The sequence below is a fragment of the Calidris pugnax genome, unplaced genomic scaffold (assembly GCF_001431845.1).
Source record: "Calidris pugnax isolate Ruff unplaced genomic scaffold, ASM143184v1 scaffold20, whole genome shotgun sequence".
NCBI classification, from domain to species: Eukaryota; Metazoa; Chordata; class Aves; order Charadriiformes; family Scolopacidae; genus Calidris; species Calidris pugnax.
Genome location: NW_015094510.1, coordinates 21,098,459 through 21,118,567, shown reverse-complemented (window position 1 = coordinate 21,118,567; position 20,109 = coordinate 21,098,459). Strand labels below are relative to the sequence as shown.

Here is a 20,109-nt window from a genome sequence, read left to right as displayed (position 1 = left end):
ACCTCCTTAGGTGATAGCTACCAAATGATACTTAGAACAATTTTTAAAATTAAAAAGGATGAGGGAAAAGGATTTATGAAACTCTTGGCTGAGTTTTCTCTGGAGAAAGAATTTTGATAATAAGTGGGATTAGCTGTTTGCCAATTAGCAGACAATTAGAAGAAAGACATTTACCCAGTGGGCAAAAATCTTCTGTGATAGACTCACACTCATCAAACCTGTTTACGCCAAAGGAGGATAAACAGGGCTGTGCTCACAGGGTCTTAGCTCTGGTGACGTGAGCAGCGCTGGCTTCATGTGGGACTCGATGTGACAGTGCTTCACGTGGCAAGCACGGGAGAGAGGCCCCCAAGTTGTGCTTGTGGATCCTGGAATGGCTGTGGACGAGTTCCCAGGGGTCCCCAAAAGAAATTAGGAACAGCACAGCAACTGTTTGTGGAGAATTGGGGGATTTTTAGTGACCTGCAAATCAGAAAAAGGGAGAAGACATTGACTTTATTCATATTAGTGTCTGTAAAGGTGATCAGCACTGGTAGATCAGAGATAGTGTCAAACATTGGAAGCTTTTCTGAAAGTGTCCTTTGGACAGGTGAGGCCTCAAATGACCATAAATTCAGAGTGGCAGACGCTGTAAAGAAGAGCTGAGTTAGGCTGATGCTTTTTGTCTTTTTTTTTTTTTTTTTCCTAGCTTAACAATGAATTGTTTTGCATGGTTCCTACAAAATAGCGATATGTAGGCAGTGCTGTTTGGCCAATTTGGGGTGTGTTTTTTTTTTTTTTTTTTTTTTTTTTTTCCTAGCTTAACAATGAATTGTTTTGCATGGTTCCTACAAAATAGCGATATGTAGGCAGTGCTGTTTGGCCAAAAGGTGGAGTTGGGGATGAATCTGTCTGATTTTACAGTTGTTCATGCTCCTTTTTTCCATCCACAGAACTTAACAGATTCCTAGGCAGGATCCATCTCTCCTAAGTGAAGCCTCCAAGAATCAGTGTTTAAGACTGAGCTTCTCTCTAACCTACTTCCACAAGCAATAGAAAGAGATTAGCAGGTGGTGAACATAAACTCTCTAATCCCAACAGCTCCTCAAGGTGTATTTCATGGTTCATCCTCTAAAGAGGCTATTTCTTGCCATTAACTCTACAGGCAATATAGAGTGCAAATGTAGACTTACACATAATTCTACAGTCTAGATGCCTACATGAGTCCAGAAAAATTGTGCCTTTCTATTCTAAAACCCAGCTCAGAGTAGCAAAGAGCACAAGAGGAAAAGGAGTTAGGACCAAGCACTGCTCAGGAGTGCAGAGCATTTCCCTGGTGCACCCCTTGGCGCAAGGTAGTGCCTGCCCTGGGGATTACAAATGCAGACTGTGATGTTGAAATGAAGGAATGAACTCATTCCTGGTTTTGCTGCTGGCATCCTGATCAAAACGAGAATTTCAAGTACAGCTTACGGCTTTCTAACATTTGTGACATGCATAAATGTGAGGAAGTATTAATACATGATCCTTCCAACCAAAGCCACGTTTTTGCTTTGTTTCCCTGCACAGTCAAGGGCCCTGTCCTGGGGGAGCTTCAATCACAAGAAACTGAATTTATTCTGATCCCAGGGAACACTTGGCCCCCTCCAGGGGCAACTATCATGGGCGGAAGCCATCCCGTGTGGAAGCAGGTCTAATGCATGCCTTCGGCAGCACTTTGCTACACAAGAAATGGGCCTTTGCAGTTTGTTTCATTCAAAACAAGGACATTAACTCCTTGTTGAAGGGGAGGTTTGCTTTTAGAGCCGCTGACAGTTGTGCAGCGATTAAAATCCCTTCCAGTTAGGCTAGCACTGTCCCTGTAACATGGATCTTGTTTGGGAACATCTGACCTGTAGCATGCAGACAGGCTAACCAGCATTAGGACAAACCTAATGGTGGCTCATTGCACCCTAGGGAAGAACTGGAGATGATGAACACCTCTAGTTCAGGGAATGCTGGAGCAGACTAAACTCTTCCAAAGATGATCAGTCAGGTTCAGTTAAAATACCTGTGCTGGTTTCCAGGAAAGCTAAACATCTGATGTTCTTGAGGGCAAGGACTGGCAGCTGTGATCAAAGGCATTTTCCTGGTGCGTTGTGTGGGTTAACAGCCTGTTGAGCAGTAGGAGTGGACGTGATGGAGAGGCTCAGAGCTGCAACGTGCTGCTGCTGCTGCTGCTTAGTGCAACCTGAAGCTGCACTGAAAAATGGGGGGATGCTGTCAAGTCCTCCTGGCAGTGGAAAACAGTGTACAAAATGAAGCGAACGGTGTCGTCAGAGCTGAATGGCAGCAACAGTTTGTGACTGAAAATTATTTTCTGCACTTGCCCAACAGTACTAACACTTAGGGGAAAAAAAGGAGCTCTGCAGAGGCAGTCATTACAGACGGAGGAGACGGATGAGCCCCTCTAGCTTTTCCACCTGAAAATACAAGATGTACTATGATACCGCTGACGTGAACTCCATGGGAGGAAGTAAAGGAAATGTGATTACAGATATTATATCCAAATTGAATTAAAGCAGCATTAAAAAACTCAGATTACTGTACAGTTCCATGTTATGTTGGAAAACATGATACGCTCCTGCTACTGACAGATACATAAAGAACATGTAGGGGCTTATTTCTCAGAAAACAAGTTTGATCTCTGCCTTGCTGATTCACAAATCCACAGAAACAAAGGCAGGAAGTAAAATTATGGACAGACCTTCCCAGCGTGTAACTAATCATCAGCAAAGCAGCCCTGTTGTATGAGATTTCTGTTTATTTTTCCTTCAAATATTTACTCTACATTGCAACCTTAAGCAAAGTTGTTTACCTCAGTTTCTTTATCTATAAAAACTGCATAATGAATCTGATTTTCTTTGCAAAAGGCAAATCTGTATATAAGAGCATTAGTATTGCATGCTCATGTTAATAAATATTTTCTATATTTTCATTGACTAGCGGTCACTGGACCACTTTCGTGTCCTACCTTCATTCACAGTACAGATTTAAATGCGTTAGTAAATCCTGACTCCTCCTAGTTTTGCTGACAGGGAGAAAGATCAACCCTTAAGCTGGGCTATTGTATTTATATATGCTGTATCCTTAAGCATAAATGTCAAGCTAATTTTTAAAACTAATTTTTTTTGGGGGGGGGTCATGTACTGGCATTTATGGAGGCAAATATCTCTTTGCTTTCTTGGCTGTGATTGCCACAAGGCAATGAAAAAGAACTCTAGACCATGACAGTGTCATAAGTTACTGCCTCTGCCATGAGGGCTCTATACACCTAGTAATTCTCATAAAAGACTGACTGTCTGGAAGTATCATATAGGCTGACAAAGTGAACTGCAATAAAATAGTACATCTTTCAGTTACTTCCTGCATTATGTTGCATCAAGTGGCAGAATACAATACATTTTAAAATAAAAAGTTGACATGCATGATTATATAGTAATAAATGAATAACAAAGACTTTTAATGCACATGTAAAAAATAATCCAGCAATCACCTTCTTTTACCTGTTTTCAAGCAACAAAACACAGCTGGCAGCTGTTTATGAAAGGGGATCAGTGTGCTAAAATGTGCTCAGTCTGGAATAACTCTAGAAAAAAAAATTCAATAGAGGTGTATTTTAAGAACAAATCAAAGAAAACAAAGTCACAGAACCTGAGAGTTTCAAAGCAGTCTCCTCCTTATACGTCTCCCTCTCCCCCAAAACAAACCCAAGGCTAAAAAAAGCTTCAGGAAAGATTTTCAAAGGCTCTGAGCTTTCAAAAGGAAGAAAGCCCTTAAGTATTCTTTGTGCATTTCAGTAAGGAAATTTCCCCTAGATCTTCCACGCGTCAGTCTTTTCTGCAATCACACACCAATTGGCATGGTCAAAGTACGAATGAGTAATATGTAGCTCAGGAATATGACGCTCTATCAGCTCAGCCAGCTCCCCTTCTTTGAAAACGTGGTAGTACCTCAGCCAGGCCCCGTCTGGACCCGCCTGCTGTCCGCTCTGCATGGCCAGGGCGCACTCATTGACCACCAGAGAAGAGCCCGTTCTCCTTTTGTTCTGAGGTTGGCAGAAAGCTCCTTCTTTTGGGTGATGGTCTATTTTAAGTTGTTGTCTGACAGCTAATTCTTTCTGATGTGAAATCAGGTCAGGTAAACACACTCCGCTGCAGTCATGAAGGCTCTCTGCAGCCATAGGGAGCTGTAGAGTTGCTTGCCCTAATTCTGAATAGCACCCCCTGAAAGCCTTCGAGCAGTGTGACATGGGCAGCACAGGTTTAACAGCCACTTCAAAAGCTGTTGTCTTTTCAAAACTCGGTTTGCAGTGTAGAAAAAAGTCAGAAGCACGTTTCAGAAAGCCATGCTCTCTGTTTTTTCCAACTTTTTTTTCTCTCTTTAATTCATTCAGCTGAACATCGTAATTGCGGTATCTAATGAGCTCTTCTTGGTGCCACTGATCATCAACATCTAATACGGAGTCGAGTGATCTTGAGAACAGAGACCGTCTCAGAGATTTCTCTAATACCGTGTGCGATGCTTTCTTCTCCCCTCTGCAGGATGAGCTCCTTGCTGTCCTGTGTACCTCTGATGTCCCATCCAACTTCTGACAGGGCTGGTTCAAAGCCAGCTCTTTGTCCTTGTGAAGAATTGATTTTTGTACTCCACGTGAGCAAGGCTCACCCGAGGAGCAGGAAGGAGGTGAAGGATTCCAGGGAACAAAGACATCTTGCTTTTCAAATCTTCTCCGTTTTTGCTCCATTGCCCACACATATATCATTATCTGGCCTCCTACTCTCAAGATGCGAGCCATCTCTTTTATTGCTCGCATGCGCCTCTCTTCCGTTGAAAAATGGTGAATCACTAGAACAGAACAGATAAGGTGAATAAGTATCCCTCGAGGCACTAATGAATACAGAGTATAAGGACAGGGACTGGCTCTGACACACTGGCAGCCGGTGGTTTGCACCACAGGACTACATCATTTATCTTCCATTGTGCTATGTGTTATTGTACTATCTCTAACATCTCTGACATTGTACTATCTCTAACTCTAAAGAGTTCACAACACACTGACTTATTTTAAAAACAGCAGAATTTAGAAACATTGGAACGAGTGACACCTTTCAGATTGGCAATAACCACCACAACAGTCTTGTTTTCTCAAGGAAAGGCTACCACTTGGTCAGTGGCAAAGCCACCTGGCCCTTTTCGACCCTCATCTAATGCTCATCTGCAGCCTGAAAAAAGCACTTCTGAAAGACTGAGGCCACACATGGTCCTTAAAACAGTTGTGCTACTGATCCTGTTGATGATACCTAGCAAAAAAAGATTAAAACTGCCTGCCCATTTCTCCTCCTTTATGTACAGATCAGAAAGAATGAACAGTCACTGTCAGCCTGGGATAGATTTAAATCATCAACATAGGGGTGAAAGACACAGTCAATTAGCATTTGTCTACTTCTGCCGTTAGCAAGCATATATCACAAACCCAAATAATTAGATAATCCAACTCCTGCTTGATAAGGCCCACCAGCACACAAACAGGCGTGAGGTGGAGAACGCCTCATTGTTATGATGGCCAAACTCAAGCAGCACAGCTCTGCTTGAGTCAGAACTGAGTTTAAATCTGACTCTCATTTCAATAAAAATTTTTGCCCCCAAGAGGGAAATTGGTGTCTGGATTTGGCAGGAATTTGCCAAACAGCTCTGAAACTGCACAGCTCTACAGCAATTCACAACACATGTCAAGGTTGATCAAGTCTTGGTGAACAGTAGGGACTTCAGCAAAGTTTCAGTTACATAAATGAATGTTACATGAGAAATAAAAATAGGAAAAAATCCTGGTATAGTGCTGGAAAGGGCACATATTAAAAATGCTGAAAACAAAGAGCAATAGAATTAGTGATATTTATCCAATCTTATATTTTCCTCAGTGAAAATGCATATGCCAGTTTGGGCAGATATTTCTACACAAACCACTTCAGGTTACAATGATAAGCCAGTGTTTGGTTAAAGTGTTGAGGTGTTTTCCACAGAAAAATAACAGAACTTTCAAGGAAAAAAAAAAAAAAAAAGGTGCAGCTTTCGATTCTTTCTAGAAAGTATAGAAAATGCTAGCAGAAACTCTGTATCTGCAGCTTCTCTGTGTCTGTCAGAGCGGCCATTCAACATCAGATCCATTTTGCCTCAGAAAAAGAGACACTTTACAATTAAAAGAATAACAGCATGCAATCCAGCTGAGATAGGAAAACACTCTCCCTGCAATGAATGATGCATTCAGAGCCTCGGTGGCAATGTGAGGATCAAAAGGCAAGCTTTGAAGAAACAGAGTCTTTTAACATTTAGTTATTCAGCTGCTCTGCCTGTAGGTTTCACTTGTTTGAGATGAACAGAATTCAATTCCAAAAGCTCAGGTCTTCTAGCACTAACTGAGATGTTGACACCGAAACATTATGGCCTTTTTAATTAAAAAAGCATCAACTATCATTTAAGAAATTACAGCATATTAACAAAATCTCACGCTGAGCAAAACTTCAGTGTTGTCAAGATAAATTTGTCAGGTAATTTTAAAAGCGAGGGGTGATGTATTCTACTTAAAAATGCGTAACTCAAGGAAATGCCATCTGCATGGGGCAACATCACTCTACCCTGAAATCACAGATTATCATGCAAATTATTGCAGGATTGTTTTTAATCAAAGCCAAACCTGTCAGGATCCAAGATCACCATGCAGCCACATTATCCTAAAGCAGACGGCTTCTTAAAAATAATTTCTTTCTTTTCCTTGACGTTAATTTCCTTGTATGTTGAAACTGGGTTTAAGCTGAACAACCTGTACTGTGCCGGAAAGGTGGCATTTCAGAGATGGAGCAGCTCATGCTAGGTGGCAGTGAAGCACAAAGACTCACCAAGGGCCTGACTGCAGCCCAGCAGTGACATGAGCCTGCTTCCCTCCCCTCCGGTGGAAATGGTGCAAATCAGCTTCTCCTGCAACTCCCCTCATACTAATGAGCAGATGGCACTGGGGGCTATAGTTCGTAAAATCATAGGATGGTGTGGGTTGGAGGAGACCTTCAAATATCATCTAGTCCACCCCCCTGCCCTGGGCAGGGACACAGTCTACTAGACTGGGTTGTCAAAGCCCCATCCAGCCTGGCCTTGAACACTTCCAGGGATGGGGCATCCACAACTTCCTTGGACGACCTGTTACAGTGCCTCAATATCCTCATAGTGAAAAATTTCTTCACAATATCTAATCTAAATATACCTTCTTTCAGTTTAAAACCATTGCCCGTCCTGTCACTACATGCCCTGGTACAAAGTCTCTCTCCATATTTCTTGCAAGCCTCCTTTAAGTATTGAACGACTGCAATAAGGTCCTCCTGGAGTCTTTCAGCACCACACCCCCAGAACAATCTTTCACCAGCTGTTCAACATATTTTAAGGTGATTTCCCACCATCCAAACACTATAAAACAAGGGTCCAGATACTCAAAAGTGCATTGTCATAATGACTGGTACTTTAAATGAAAATCAGTTTTGCCCTAAATGACAATAAATATAGAAGCTTGAAGGTGGTGAAAACAACATCAGAACAGAGGAAGCTCATCCTGGGTTGGAGCAAACGTCCCTCCGGAGTGGGGCTGTGGCAGCAGTCAGCACCAGATGTTCAGGACAGAAAGAAGGGAAGACTAGTGATGCTCTCTCCCCTTGCTTCCTGCAGTCAGCAGCCCGAGAGCTTCCTCAGCCACAGGCCAGAGCTTGTATATAATAGCCAGTGATGGACCTGTCCTCCATGGATCCTTTCTTGGACTCACTTATACTTTGGATTATACAAATGCACATGTCAAAGGAATCTGCAATTTAATTACATATTTGTTAGAAAAATGGTTCCTTCTGTTTTAAATCTTTCCCTGTGGTTCTCTGGTTGTAAGAAACCATAGAAATTTATTCCCTGTTCACTAATTTAATATCATTCGTGGGTTTCAGGATGCTATCTTCCTCTGCCTCAGGAGCTGTATGATGTATACACTTCTTTAATGATACTTTTATGATGATACTCTTTTTTCTTAGGTGAAGCACCCTAGCCTGTTAATCTATCCTCATACATAAACAATTTGTACCTTTGATCATTGTAAGGACCTTATTTCCTTCCAGAGATGGAGAAAACCTGAATGACATGCAGTATTCAAGATATGGATGCACCAGGTATTTATCTCCTACAATTCTTCTGGATTTTAATTTTCGTCTTTAATATTTGAATACTTTTTTGACCAGGTTTGAACAGTTAGCTAATATTTTTCAGGGCAATGAAAAGGAGTCTGATAATGACTTCAGTATCTCTTTCCTGAACAAGAATAGCGGGTACCACTGTGCCTGTAGACTTATTTTTTTTTTTCTGTGCACATTACCTAGCATTTATCCACAAGTAATTTTCTGCAATTTTGCACCCAGTCATTAGTTTCACATGAGATTTTTTTTGCAACTATTTGCAAAACTGAATAACTCTGTGTCACCAGCAAACTTTATCACTAGCCTATTCATTTTGTACGTAATTATAAATTACATAGGAGTTTGTTGAATAGTGGCCTTTTGACAGGTGCCATACACCTACACTAGGCATTCAACGCTGAGTCTTTCAGCACTTTCCAGACTTGTCTGCTACTGTTTTACCCTTCTGGTGTTCCCTTTCAATTTTCCTTAAGAAATTCTTCCTCTCTTGTAGTAAACTTTTATGCAGTGGATTTTTTACAGCATTTTTGTTCCTAGCAGGAGGTTCGATTACGCTCACATTACAGGCAGAGAGATAATGTGGTTCATGCACAATTACTTATTGATGTGGGCCTGATGCACTGCTTCAGACTAATAAGAGTTGTTTCCCTTTTGTGGGTTCTCAGATTAATCTTTCCAAGAGGCTTCGTGCCCCTGTGTATCATTTACACAGCCTACATATGGATAATTGTGGTTTCTCGATATTGTGTTTTCTGCCCTCACAGCCCTCGCAATCTCTCTTAATAATCTGTGGTCATTTTCTCCAAGTTTATCAGAGTTACTGATACATCCTTATTATTACACTGTTCTCCTCTGTAACCGTCTACCTACTATCATTTTTCCAGAAGTTTATCCTCATGCTTTTTTCCACAGAATAATATTCAGAGCTTTCTAGCTGTTACACAACCCTTGTAACAAAAACTAGAGAAAACCCTTAAGTTAACTACAAAAAGGGCTTTAATGAACATTATATCATTATCATACTAAGCCATGGTGATAAGGACAAGTAGGACCACGTTCAGTTTTTTATACATCCAACCAAACCATTGCAAAATGGAACAAGCACAAAAATAACTTCTTTAGGGTGAGCACAGGTGCTTGTCCAAAACCCCTGACAGCTCTTTGCAGCAGCAAGGTCTTGCGTCATGGATCAACAGTTGTTATAAATCAAGCATTACTTTTCATTTTGGCCATACATTACCCTCTCATCTACTCAAAGTCAATCCAAATTAATTTTGTGCCATGTACTGCTCATTCCCACCACTTTTGCTTAAATTGAAGACTGAAAGATTTTCCGTAACTGAAAAATACATAATGCAATTTTAGATTTCAAAGGGAGGGGGTGAGGAGGAAAGGAGAACATTTCGAAGATTCTTCTCTTCTTCATTTCATAAGAATATAATTAATTGCTCCTTCTCTTAATTTAATACTGTGACTAATCCTACTAAAAGGGATTATTTAGAACAAGAAGACAATGCAAAATACATTTTTGTGTCATTCAGCTGTCTTCAGTGAACAAAACTGAAAGCATCAACAACTGAATTTTTTTTAGAAGTCATTTTCAAAATGAGTATTTTAGGTCAGTGATTCAATTTAAACCCTGTTAAATGGCAAAAAGAAATCTGTCTAATCAGAAATTGCTTTTCTCTGTCAAATTTCTTTACTGAGGTTAAATCCCTTCAGAGACATTTGGAAAGTATTTAAGGATCACAGAATCTTTATCTTCGAGACTCTTTTGTATATGCTGTATATACACTTCAGATGTCACTTTATCTCTGTCAGCTCTAATAATAGGAACAATTGGAACATATATAGAAGGCATGATTCTAAGTTAAATAAGATTTTATTCTCTTCATTATGGTGGTATCAAAAATAAAAAGGGGAGGAAAAATACTAATCTACCCAAGAATTATTTAAAAGAATTACTGTGTAAACTTCAAACAGTGCTTCCATTAAAAACTTTTTCCTATTAAAAACATAACTCCTTAATTACTTAGGTTGGAAAATTTGTTCTTTCTTTAATTTTCCCACATTTGCGGTTAGCATTAGCAAATGAGGATGTTGCCTTCATAAAAATCATTATAATTATGAAATTTAATTAACTTATTAAAGCCTTGATTCAGGAATATAATTATATGCTTAATTTTAAGCATCTGAGTAGCTACACTGGTTTCAGCGGGGTTGCTTCTGCTTTTATATTAAAGCTAATTCTGAAATGCTTGTCACAGCAGCGTAGAAGTGGGGACACCTGTAGCTAAAACCAACAAAAGAGGGTACTAAAATAAGGTCAGGTGGAGCAGCTCTCTTCAAGCCGCTCCCCTCCTTTGCTTGGTGCCATCCTTGAGGCGCCTGCTCCGAGCCTGGATGACTCCTTCCTTCTTCCCACCCGGAGCAGCGGGGCTCTGCCTGGAGCTGCCACCCCACTCTCACCAGTTGCAGAACTTCTGGGGTTCACTCGTGGGCTCTTGGAGCTGTCTCCATCTGCTCTTGAAGCCCATTTAATCTTGCTTACACACTTTATACCAGTCACTGCATAGAGAGGAAACGATGCAGGCAGCTGCTGTCTTTCCTTCCCTCCCGGCTGTGCTCCTACAGGATTAGGCTCCTCTTCCACCTGTCTTGGGCTTTTTGGCTGCAGATTCCAAGGTACGGTGGTGGTTTTCTCCACCCAGCGCAGATGGGTGTTTGAGGACTGAGGCATGTCCCCAGGTATTGGAAATGCGGGTTTGAACCCCCCACCGGCTCAGGAAGGAGGTGCATCCAGCTCTCCCACTTTCTGGGTGAGAGCCCTGAGGACTTGGCTGCGCTGGAATGCTCTGTTAGACACCAACACCAAAAGAGGCCTTGGCACTAGGGATCCTCATTAAGTGAAGAAGGTTTAAATGTGCACCCAGCTTAGGTGCCTGAACACCGTTCTGGATCCGTTCTGGATCTCAGCATCTTTCTCAGCAGGAGAATAAGCTTTTGGTAGTACAGAGTGAAATTCTTGAGCTCAGGAGCCTGCTGTTGAGTGACAGCACAAACCTGCCAAAACCATCATGTGGCAGCTGCTCAGCCATCTCTCCTTCTAAAACTATGGCCATGTTGCTCTGCACCCCAAGAGAGCAGAGGAGGACAACTGTACACGAGGAGGTTGTGCAGCCGATGAGAAGCTGTCACCTCTTCTAATGATGCCCAACATCCGGTCAAGACCTTGCAACCAGGTAACATGTTGTTAAGAAAATGTGGGTGAGACTGAAAACAGATACACTGTCAACATGACGACAGTGATGAGGCCACAGATAGACAACTGTGGTCTAAAATAAATGATTACACTTTAAAATGCTGAGCAGGCTGCTGGCTGCTACTGAGAAAATGAAACTAAATATAAGGGTCTGTTTGGAGTTTTGCACCACTTCCATGCTCCAGTAACTTGGAGCAATAGAGGGGACCGTAAGGTGCAGAGCTCATTCTGTTCTGATGCACATTTTTCTAAGAAAAAAAGAAAAAGGACAGAGTCAAGTTTTCTGACCTGACCCCATCCTGAGATATCTATGTATCATCCACTGGAAATAAAAGTAGGATATTGTTGATAAATCAATTATAACTTGCATGAAAATATCAGTGTAAGGAACACAAAGCTTCTGGTTTAATTGAGACAGAAATGAGGCTCCTCGCTGTTAGTGAGAATTGCACCGATAGACAACGCTATCAGCTGGCAAGGCCAGTGAGACCAACCCTGTGAATGACAGATAGAGCCTGCAGGTGTTAGCCACAGGCTCTCACTGCCCTGTGGAGCTTCGCTGCATCTCTAAGAATTTGTGATTGCCAGCTTAGAAATAACTGCATTATTCACTTTAAATAAAACATTAACGGTGGTGAGACCAAAGCTGAACTCAGGTCTCGCAGATGTCTCAGAACAACCATAGAATCATCTATGTTAGAAGGGACCTTTAAGATCATCGAGTTCAACCGTCAACCTTACACTGCCAAAACCACCACTAAACCATATCTCTAAGCATAATGTCTACCCGTCTTTTAAATACCTCCAGGGATGGTGATTTCACCACTTCCCTGGGCAGCCTGTTCCAATGCTTGATAACCCTTTTGGTGAAGAAATTTTTCGTAAGATCCAATCTAAACTTCCTCTGGCCAATTCCTCTTGTTACTCGGAGACAAGACTGACCCCCACTGACTCACTACAACCTCCTTTCAGGTATTTGTAGAGACTGGTAAGGTCTCCCCCAGCCTCCTTTTCTCTGGAATAAACAACCCCAGTTCCCACAGCCACTCCTGGTAAGACTTGTTCTCCAGACCCCTCACCAGCTTTGTTGCCCTTCTCTGGACCCGTTCCACAATATAAATGTCTCTCTTGTAGTGAGGGGCCCAAAACTGAACACAGTATTTGAGGTGTTCACCAGTGCTGAGTAAAGGGGGACGATCGCTTCCCTCGTCCTGCTGGCCACACTATTCTTGATAGAGGCAAGAAGCAGAGGTACTCTGTGGGTGGCCTTGTCAAAACAAAAATATCCCACTACGGGTGGCATTTCTCCTCTGTCTCCAAGGCCTCTTGCGATATTCAGGCTTCGTTAGCATTTTGCACCTCTGACTGCCATGAGGGAGGAGAGTTTGGTGCTATGAGAGGAGCTGTATGAACATTAGGCAGCGACTGGTTATAGGAGAGTCAATGGATTTTTCTCAAAAAGCCCAGGTGGCCTTTACGTTAAAATAGATGCAGAAAAATAGAGGTGGTTCATTTTCCAGCTCCAAGGTAGAATTAAATGCTTGGCCCAAATGTGACCCAAATTGTTCTAACCTGCTCTTAAAAGCCTTTTAATATCGGAGGTAAATAACCTTTACTGCAGGGTAAGATGATTATTTTTTTTCTTCTGATGTCAAATAAAGGTTAACTTTCTGTAAAAATAATATTTGAAGACTATTACATTTCCTTCAGTCTTTTATCTTTTTTTCTTGATTAACCTAAACCAATTTCTTCAGCTTCCTTTAATAATTCAGATTTTCCAAACATCAGTTATTTAAAATGTCTCCATATTGATTACAAACTTTGTAAGGCATGGTCCCCAGAAGCAGATATGATATTCCACCTTGGATCTCAAAAGCACCAAACGCAGGAGGTTGACTCATTCTTCTGCCTTCCATGAAACTGCTCTGTCACCACACCCCAGACAAGTATTTCCCTGGTCTTGTAAGAGCATGACACTACTCACACGTAGTGGCTGTGGTCCATCTTGCCTGGCCATTATTTCTCCCTTTGTTCATTGAATGTTTCCTTCCCAAGCACGGTATGTCCCTCTCGATGGTTTCTGTATCTCTTCTTGATTCCAGGCAACTCTCCATCATTTGGATGTCAAATCCCATCTTCCAAAATAATTCCGACTCTTCCTACCCAGGAGTCATTCACAAATTGTTCAATATGCTCTCTAGCTTCCTATCAAAGTTATTAATTAAAATTTGCATAGAAACAGATGTATGGGGGGTCCCAAGAGCATCCCATTTGAAATGTGTCTGGATTAGACAGTGAACCACTGATTCATTTTGAGAATGATTTTTTTTCCATATTCTTAGCTCTATTTACTTATTTTACTTGCAACAGTGACATGTGAGTCAAAATATATCATGTCTCCTCCTGCTGCTCTGTCTATTGGGATGATTACCCTGTCAAAGACAGAAAGCAGATTGGCTTGCTCCTGACAAAGACATGTTGACTGTTTCCCATTACATTAGTATTCTGTAGGTTTAAATAATTTATTCTATTTAAATTAGATTATTTAAATTATTTATTCTAGTATCCTTGCATAAATCTAAGTTAGACTGGCTCCCTCTTGATTTTATTTCTCTCTCTTTTGGAAAAAAGTATTATATTTGCTTTTCTTCACTTACTGGAGATCTTAAAGATAATCTGCTAGCTCACAGTAGTTTAAGATTAATTTTATGATTTCCTAACAATTTGTGTAACCTAATTTATCTAAATATTCTTTAAGATGTTATTTCCTTTTTATAGTCTAAACTCCTGTCCTCTGGTTAAAACTCTACTAACTTATTGATGACTGCTATTAACCAAGGAAAAATACAACTTCCCTGTGTTATTTGCTCTTTTCTTTTTGTTTTCCTCTTGCTTTGTATGCTCTTATAAAACCTCATCCTAGTTCTAATTCATGTTATGCTGTAGTCATCCTGACTTGGGTTCTTCATACCATCCCTTATAATTATTGATAGTCGTCCTTTATGATGATTTCTTTTCAATTTCTATGGCATTAAAGAGTTCCTGATGCTGTCATACCAGATCTCATTATACTCTGCTTTCCACTGGGACAGGTTGCTTGTTGTGCCTTGAATATTGCTTCTTTTCGGGAATCTAACATTGTGACCATGGTGCCTTTTTGTTGGAAAAAGTTAAAAAACTGTTAGAATGAAATCCCGATTGATCCTTAGGAAAAACAGAATTAGGCGAACTGGCAGGTAGTGATGATATACTTACCTGACCAAACCATTGTGCTGAAATAACCAAGGTTATGCAGAAATACAAGATTTCTTTATGGGGTAAAGAAATGATGACATGATGGCATTGCAATGTTGTGCCCATATTAACTGGCACAACAGTGCAATATAACTACACTGATATGATCTGATACTAACACTTGGTTTCTTCTTGCTCAGCATCTCATTGAATTTTACCATAAAGACAGAACCTTATATAGTAAGGAAACTCTCCTGGACCTTTATTTGGACTTCTTTAAGAATTTTACTATTTGCAATTATGCAGACCATTTTCTCAGACAGTGCAAATTAGAGGACTAGACAGATTTACGTCTCTTAGGTTCCCCTCACTTTCTCTGTTAAATCACCACAACTAAAAGATCACAGATTAAAGCAAAGTTAATTTTCACATATTGGTATTAGCACCAAGAAAAGCCATTTGATGCTCTTCACTCCAGGAACCCTTTTTTCCCCACTGGGATGAAGAGACTGATCAGATATTTCAGTAATATAAAATAACTTTACTGAGTTGAGTATCTGACTCCTAACAAGAGAAGAAAATGTGATGTCTTCAACTTTGCATTGAGGAGGAAAAAAATTACTTATCTAAATTAATAGGAAAAGCTGCTTCTTATCCCTTGCCCATCATAGAGTCCAAGAGCTCTGCATATACAAGATTTTATTAACACAGAACATGACCTTTGCATGTAAAAAGGAAATCCACTTTGACAGAGGTAAAACCATGCTAAAAAATCAGTCCTGCATTATGATGAAGCTGGTGAGGGGTCTGGAGAGTAAGTCTTACGAGGAGAGGCTGAGGGAGCTGGGGTTGTTCAGCCTGGAGAAGAGGAGGCTGAGGGGAGACCTTATCGCTGTCTACAACTACCTGAAGGGGGGGTGTAGAGAGGTGGGGGTTGATCTCGTCTCCCAAGTCACAGGAGATAGGACAAGGGGAAATGGCCTCAAGTTGCACCAGGGGAGGTCTAGATTGGATATTAGGAAAAAATTCTTCACGGAAAGGGTTATCCAGCATTGGAATAGGCTGCCCAGGGAAGTGGTTGAGGCACCATCCCTGGAGGCGTTCAAAAGACGGGTTGACGTGGTCCTCAGGAATATGGTTTAGTAATTTTTATCTCCTATTTCTTTATTTTTTTGTCAGAGTTAGGTTGATGGTTGGACTAGATGATCTTTAAGGTCCCTTCCAACCTAGACAATTCTATGATTCTATGATTCCAAGCAATTCCCTAGCCAAAATGGCAATATGAGTGCCAGTCTTCTTTCCATTACTGCAAGTGGCAAAAATCCCACTTATTTCATTAATACAGGAATGGCTTCATCATGTTAACAATAACAAAGGCATCACTATATGGCAAAGGGGATGATTCTGTTGTTTGGTGATATCAAATCTCAAATAAAATTATGCAATGACTACACTGGGAAAGTGAGTATGATTTCCTTTTTCAGGGAAAACATTGTGGAATGAATTGCACACTCACAGGGCAAATTTGTCTCCTTGAAGAGAAAGTTAAGAATTTTAAAGCAGCACATTCTAAACTTTTGCTGATATATCACATCTAGATTTGTTTATTGTCAGTATAGGTTATCCCGTTTACGGAACTGGCAAAAAATCATTCATTATATATGCATATGCAATAGATGTTGAGTAAAAGGAAAAATCATCAAGTTAGGCTTGACACTCATCCTCTGCCAATATTTCTTACCAGAGACCTGGCTTTAGAACACCTACAGAAATTTCTTGCTTCCTTTGACAATCTCCTGAAGATTAGAAGAAGACATGCTTATCCAAACTATAGTATATATGTACTATACTAGCATTATACTATAAACTATTATATGTAATAATTCAACATATTATTTGAATCTTTATAATGCATCTAAAGCAGATTTTTCAGCAATAATAAGGAAATACAATCATTACTATATTTCAAGCATGATCTGTGAGGGTCAAGGTTGCAACAGAAATAACTTTGTAATTTGCAGCCATATTATGGTGCTGAAAGGGCCACAGTCCATACTCACATTGTTCTGCCTGTAACCCGATTGTCCTTCTGGATTCCTCACTGATTCCAGCTTCTTGCACAACAGCCAGGCAAACAGGGCTTTGAGCTTGCTATGGATGGGAAGGTCTATAGTTCTGCATCTCCAGCAGCAACCCCAGCCCAGCTACTCTGCTTTTCTATAGCCTGTTCACAAGTTCTCCTGGGACACTGACTCCTTTGAGCCAGACAACTTCTGAACATTGCTACATACCCTTTTCAACATCTCTGGCTTGTCCCTCACTTCCTTACCCTGGATTTCCAGAGGATGCCAAATCACCTTTGGGTACACGATTGTTGTTACCCTGTCTGGGCAAAGGATGTGAACGCCCACTAATAAGGAGTGTTAGCTCTTGGTCATGTTTCCTAAACCATGACTGAAAGATTTCAGCCAGTGTAGCGAAGCACGGTCAACAGCCCCATACAATAATGTACCATTGATAATAATGCAATCTCAAATTTCCATCAAATGTCAAACTATAAGACATGGACCTGGACTTGAAAAGTGAAGTCCTTCAGGGCTTAAAGAAAGGTCACCTGAGACATGGAGAAGAGGCTGTGTAAGGCTCACTACTCACTAACTTCAAGAGATGGGAGGTATTAACATTTCACTTTGATTTAACAAGGCTTAGAGACCTTCACACCCTTTTGGTTGAGAAAATGAAAATCAAATTTGCTGAGCACTGTAATTTGTTTTATTTCCAGTGTTGTCCAACTTTTAATCATTATAAGCTTAATACCTAACTTTTAAAAGGTGGTTGAGTAATTGCAAGACTCCCAAAACAACAGAACCTGCACAATTTAAAAGAGAAAAAAATAAAGGCTAAAGCTGCCATTGAATGTCTGCTTTAAAAGTGGCAAAGACAGGTAGTTCCTCCATCATTAAGTTACACTGAAATGGGTAACTAAACAAAAAGGAAAAATCTAACAGTGAAGAAATGAAATCTGAGGTTATTAGATGAATGTTTTAAGGCAGCAGTGCCACTCTGCCTGCTTTGTCATTGCCTCCTTGTTTTTACTCTGCATTATCCCCTGTGTTTGCTGAAACAGGTCTCTCTGCAGTGAAGCACTCGGTAACTGATTTGGCTAAAAGTAACCTTCCTTTTTGCTGGTTACTTTCCAGCTGGATCAGCGTCATGATCATCCTCATCAGCACAAAAATGGTGGTGTTGGCTGACAAACCATGGAGCATGGGAGTAAAGAACCTCTGGAAAGGTGCAGAAGGATTTAATGCAGAGCTTCGAATACGCTCAGTGTTCCTAAGCAAGGTTTGTTGGATTTTGGTCCTGATAGAGGCAACATTTCAAATCTATGCCATGCAATAAGGCAAAAATAAGGCTCTTCTTTCCTGATTTGCACACCGTATTCTAGATGTGCTTGGATCAGAATAAAACAGCTCACATCTGTGTGACTTACCCATTTTGCAGTTTTCCACTGAGTTTATGTAGAATATATGTATATATAATATATGTGTGTATATATGTGTACACACACACATATATAAAATAATATACATTTCATGTGTTAATATAGATTTACCTGGTCTACAAACTCCAAAATATTCTGTTGGTCACTGAAAAAACCCCAAACCTAGAAGAGACTAAATACTTTAGATCCTTTAAAGGTCTGACCTATAGACACTGGCAGTATGCAGAACTTACCAGCAATGGACAGGACAGCATCAAAGCACTCACTTCGATAAGGCAGACACAAGCTATGGCACACCATAACTTCATGGCCTTCATTCCGTGCTGATTCCACCAAGGGGAAACAGTAGTCACAACCCAGTTTATAGACTTGTGAATTGATGTGAAGGTATTTGCCATTTCCGCAGCCTGAAGAAATAATGAGGAGGAGAAAGAAAGGTGGACATTTGGTGTCTGTATAACAGAAAATGTATTCCTGACATAAGCCATGATGTAAGCCCTTGGCTGGCCTAATAGCTTGAAATTCTCCACCCGTTTTAAAGGAGATGATACAATTGCGGTGGAATTCAGGCTATTTTTTACCATCACAGTACAATGAGCACAGACTGCTCCTTTCTGTCTAGCAGGCTCTCTGCTGCGTGACAGGAGGTGTTCAAGTAGGATTGCTAGAGAGCATTTACCTTGGCTTTCCCACCACATATAGAATCAAAAATATTTATGGTAATGATGCTACTGCAGTTCTACTTGTAATAGACTCAAAATGCTAAGTGAAAGCATCATGTAGTGGGAGCACAGCACTGAATTATTCCTGTGTATTGAAATGCTGATAGACAAACTAGACTGCTAAGTAATTAAGTCACTATTAGACCAAACCATTAAATCCATTGTTTGCTGTTTTAACTGCTGCTAATTGCTGTCACCATGACAACAGTGGAGTTTCTTTTTCTGGTATCTCCATGCAGTTTCCTTTTCATAATGGAGCCTGTGACACGGAAATTTACATCTTCCCAAACTGAAATACTTCTTGTGTTGAAATAAAGGCAGACATCTTTCGATAAGAACGGTTTTAATATCAGCAGTTAAGTGGTTCTTATCTAAATTTTTGATAATTTGTTTGCAGAATTATCTGGATCTTAACACAAAGTGCATTTTAAAGTATATTATTGATTTTAAAAACTTGCCTTCTCACTTGCACCATAAAAATCATAGTTCAGATTAAGATCAGGGAGGTAAATGCATTGGGCTCACATAATACCCTGTACCTTGTGCGGACCTTAGTTCACATCCTGTTTATGTCTACACTTATATCAAATATAAAGCTTGGGTCAGAGCCCAGATTTTATCTCTTTTTTTTTTTTTTTTTTTTTTTTTAATTATAGTTATTTTGGAGCCTTCCAAATATTTAAATCCCTATATTTAGGTTACAGCCATCCCATAGCACTTATTCTGAAACCCAGTGTGGGTCCCTATGTTTGATAAGGAGCCTCCCAGTCCCATCAATCTGTTGTGCCATTTAAATGGGAGATGAATCATCGCTGAGCTGCAGATAGAAGTCTGCTTCTAACTGCTCTTCTGATAGTAACTGCTGATCCCATCTCCAGGGAATGAAAGAAAGATATCCAGGGAAAAGCTGGAGCATCCTCAGTCCTCCCCATGCCGGACTTCAGCACCAGCTGAGAAGAGGTCCTGTGAAATGGTGCCAGCCCTTGGCTAATATTAGACTCCATTTTCCAAGGAGAAAGAGCAGGAAGAGGACTACCCTGGATCTCTGACTGGAAAAGGGCTTTTTCTGGTTTTCACTTTTGGAGGAAAAGGCTCCAGTATAAGCCAAGCAACAGCTACTATAAACATTTCCTCTAATCTGACACCAGA

General features: G+C 40.5%; 1 protein-coding gene across 1 annotated transcript in view; it reads right to left on the bottom strand.

The window, feature by feature from the left end:
* Positions 1-3,346: 3,346 nt before the first annotated feature.
* LOC106902412 (probable tRNA methyltransferase 9-like protein) overlaps positions 3,347-20,109 on the bottom strand; it is a 46,420-nt gene continuing 29,657 nt past the window's right edge. Inside the window, exons 4-5 of the mRNA XM_014965828.1 lie at positions 18,472-18,645; positions 3,347-4,866 (exon numbers count right to left, since the gene is read on the bottom strand). Coding sequence (XP_014821314.1) covers positions 3,833-4,866; positions 18,472-18,645 — 1,208 coding nt within the window. The 3' untranslated portion in view covers positions 3,347-3,832. The remainder of the gene's footprint in view (positions 4,867-18,471; positions 18,646-20,109) is intronic.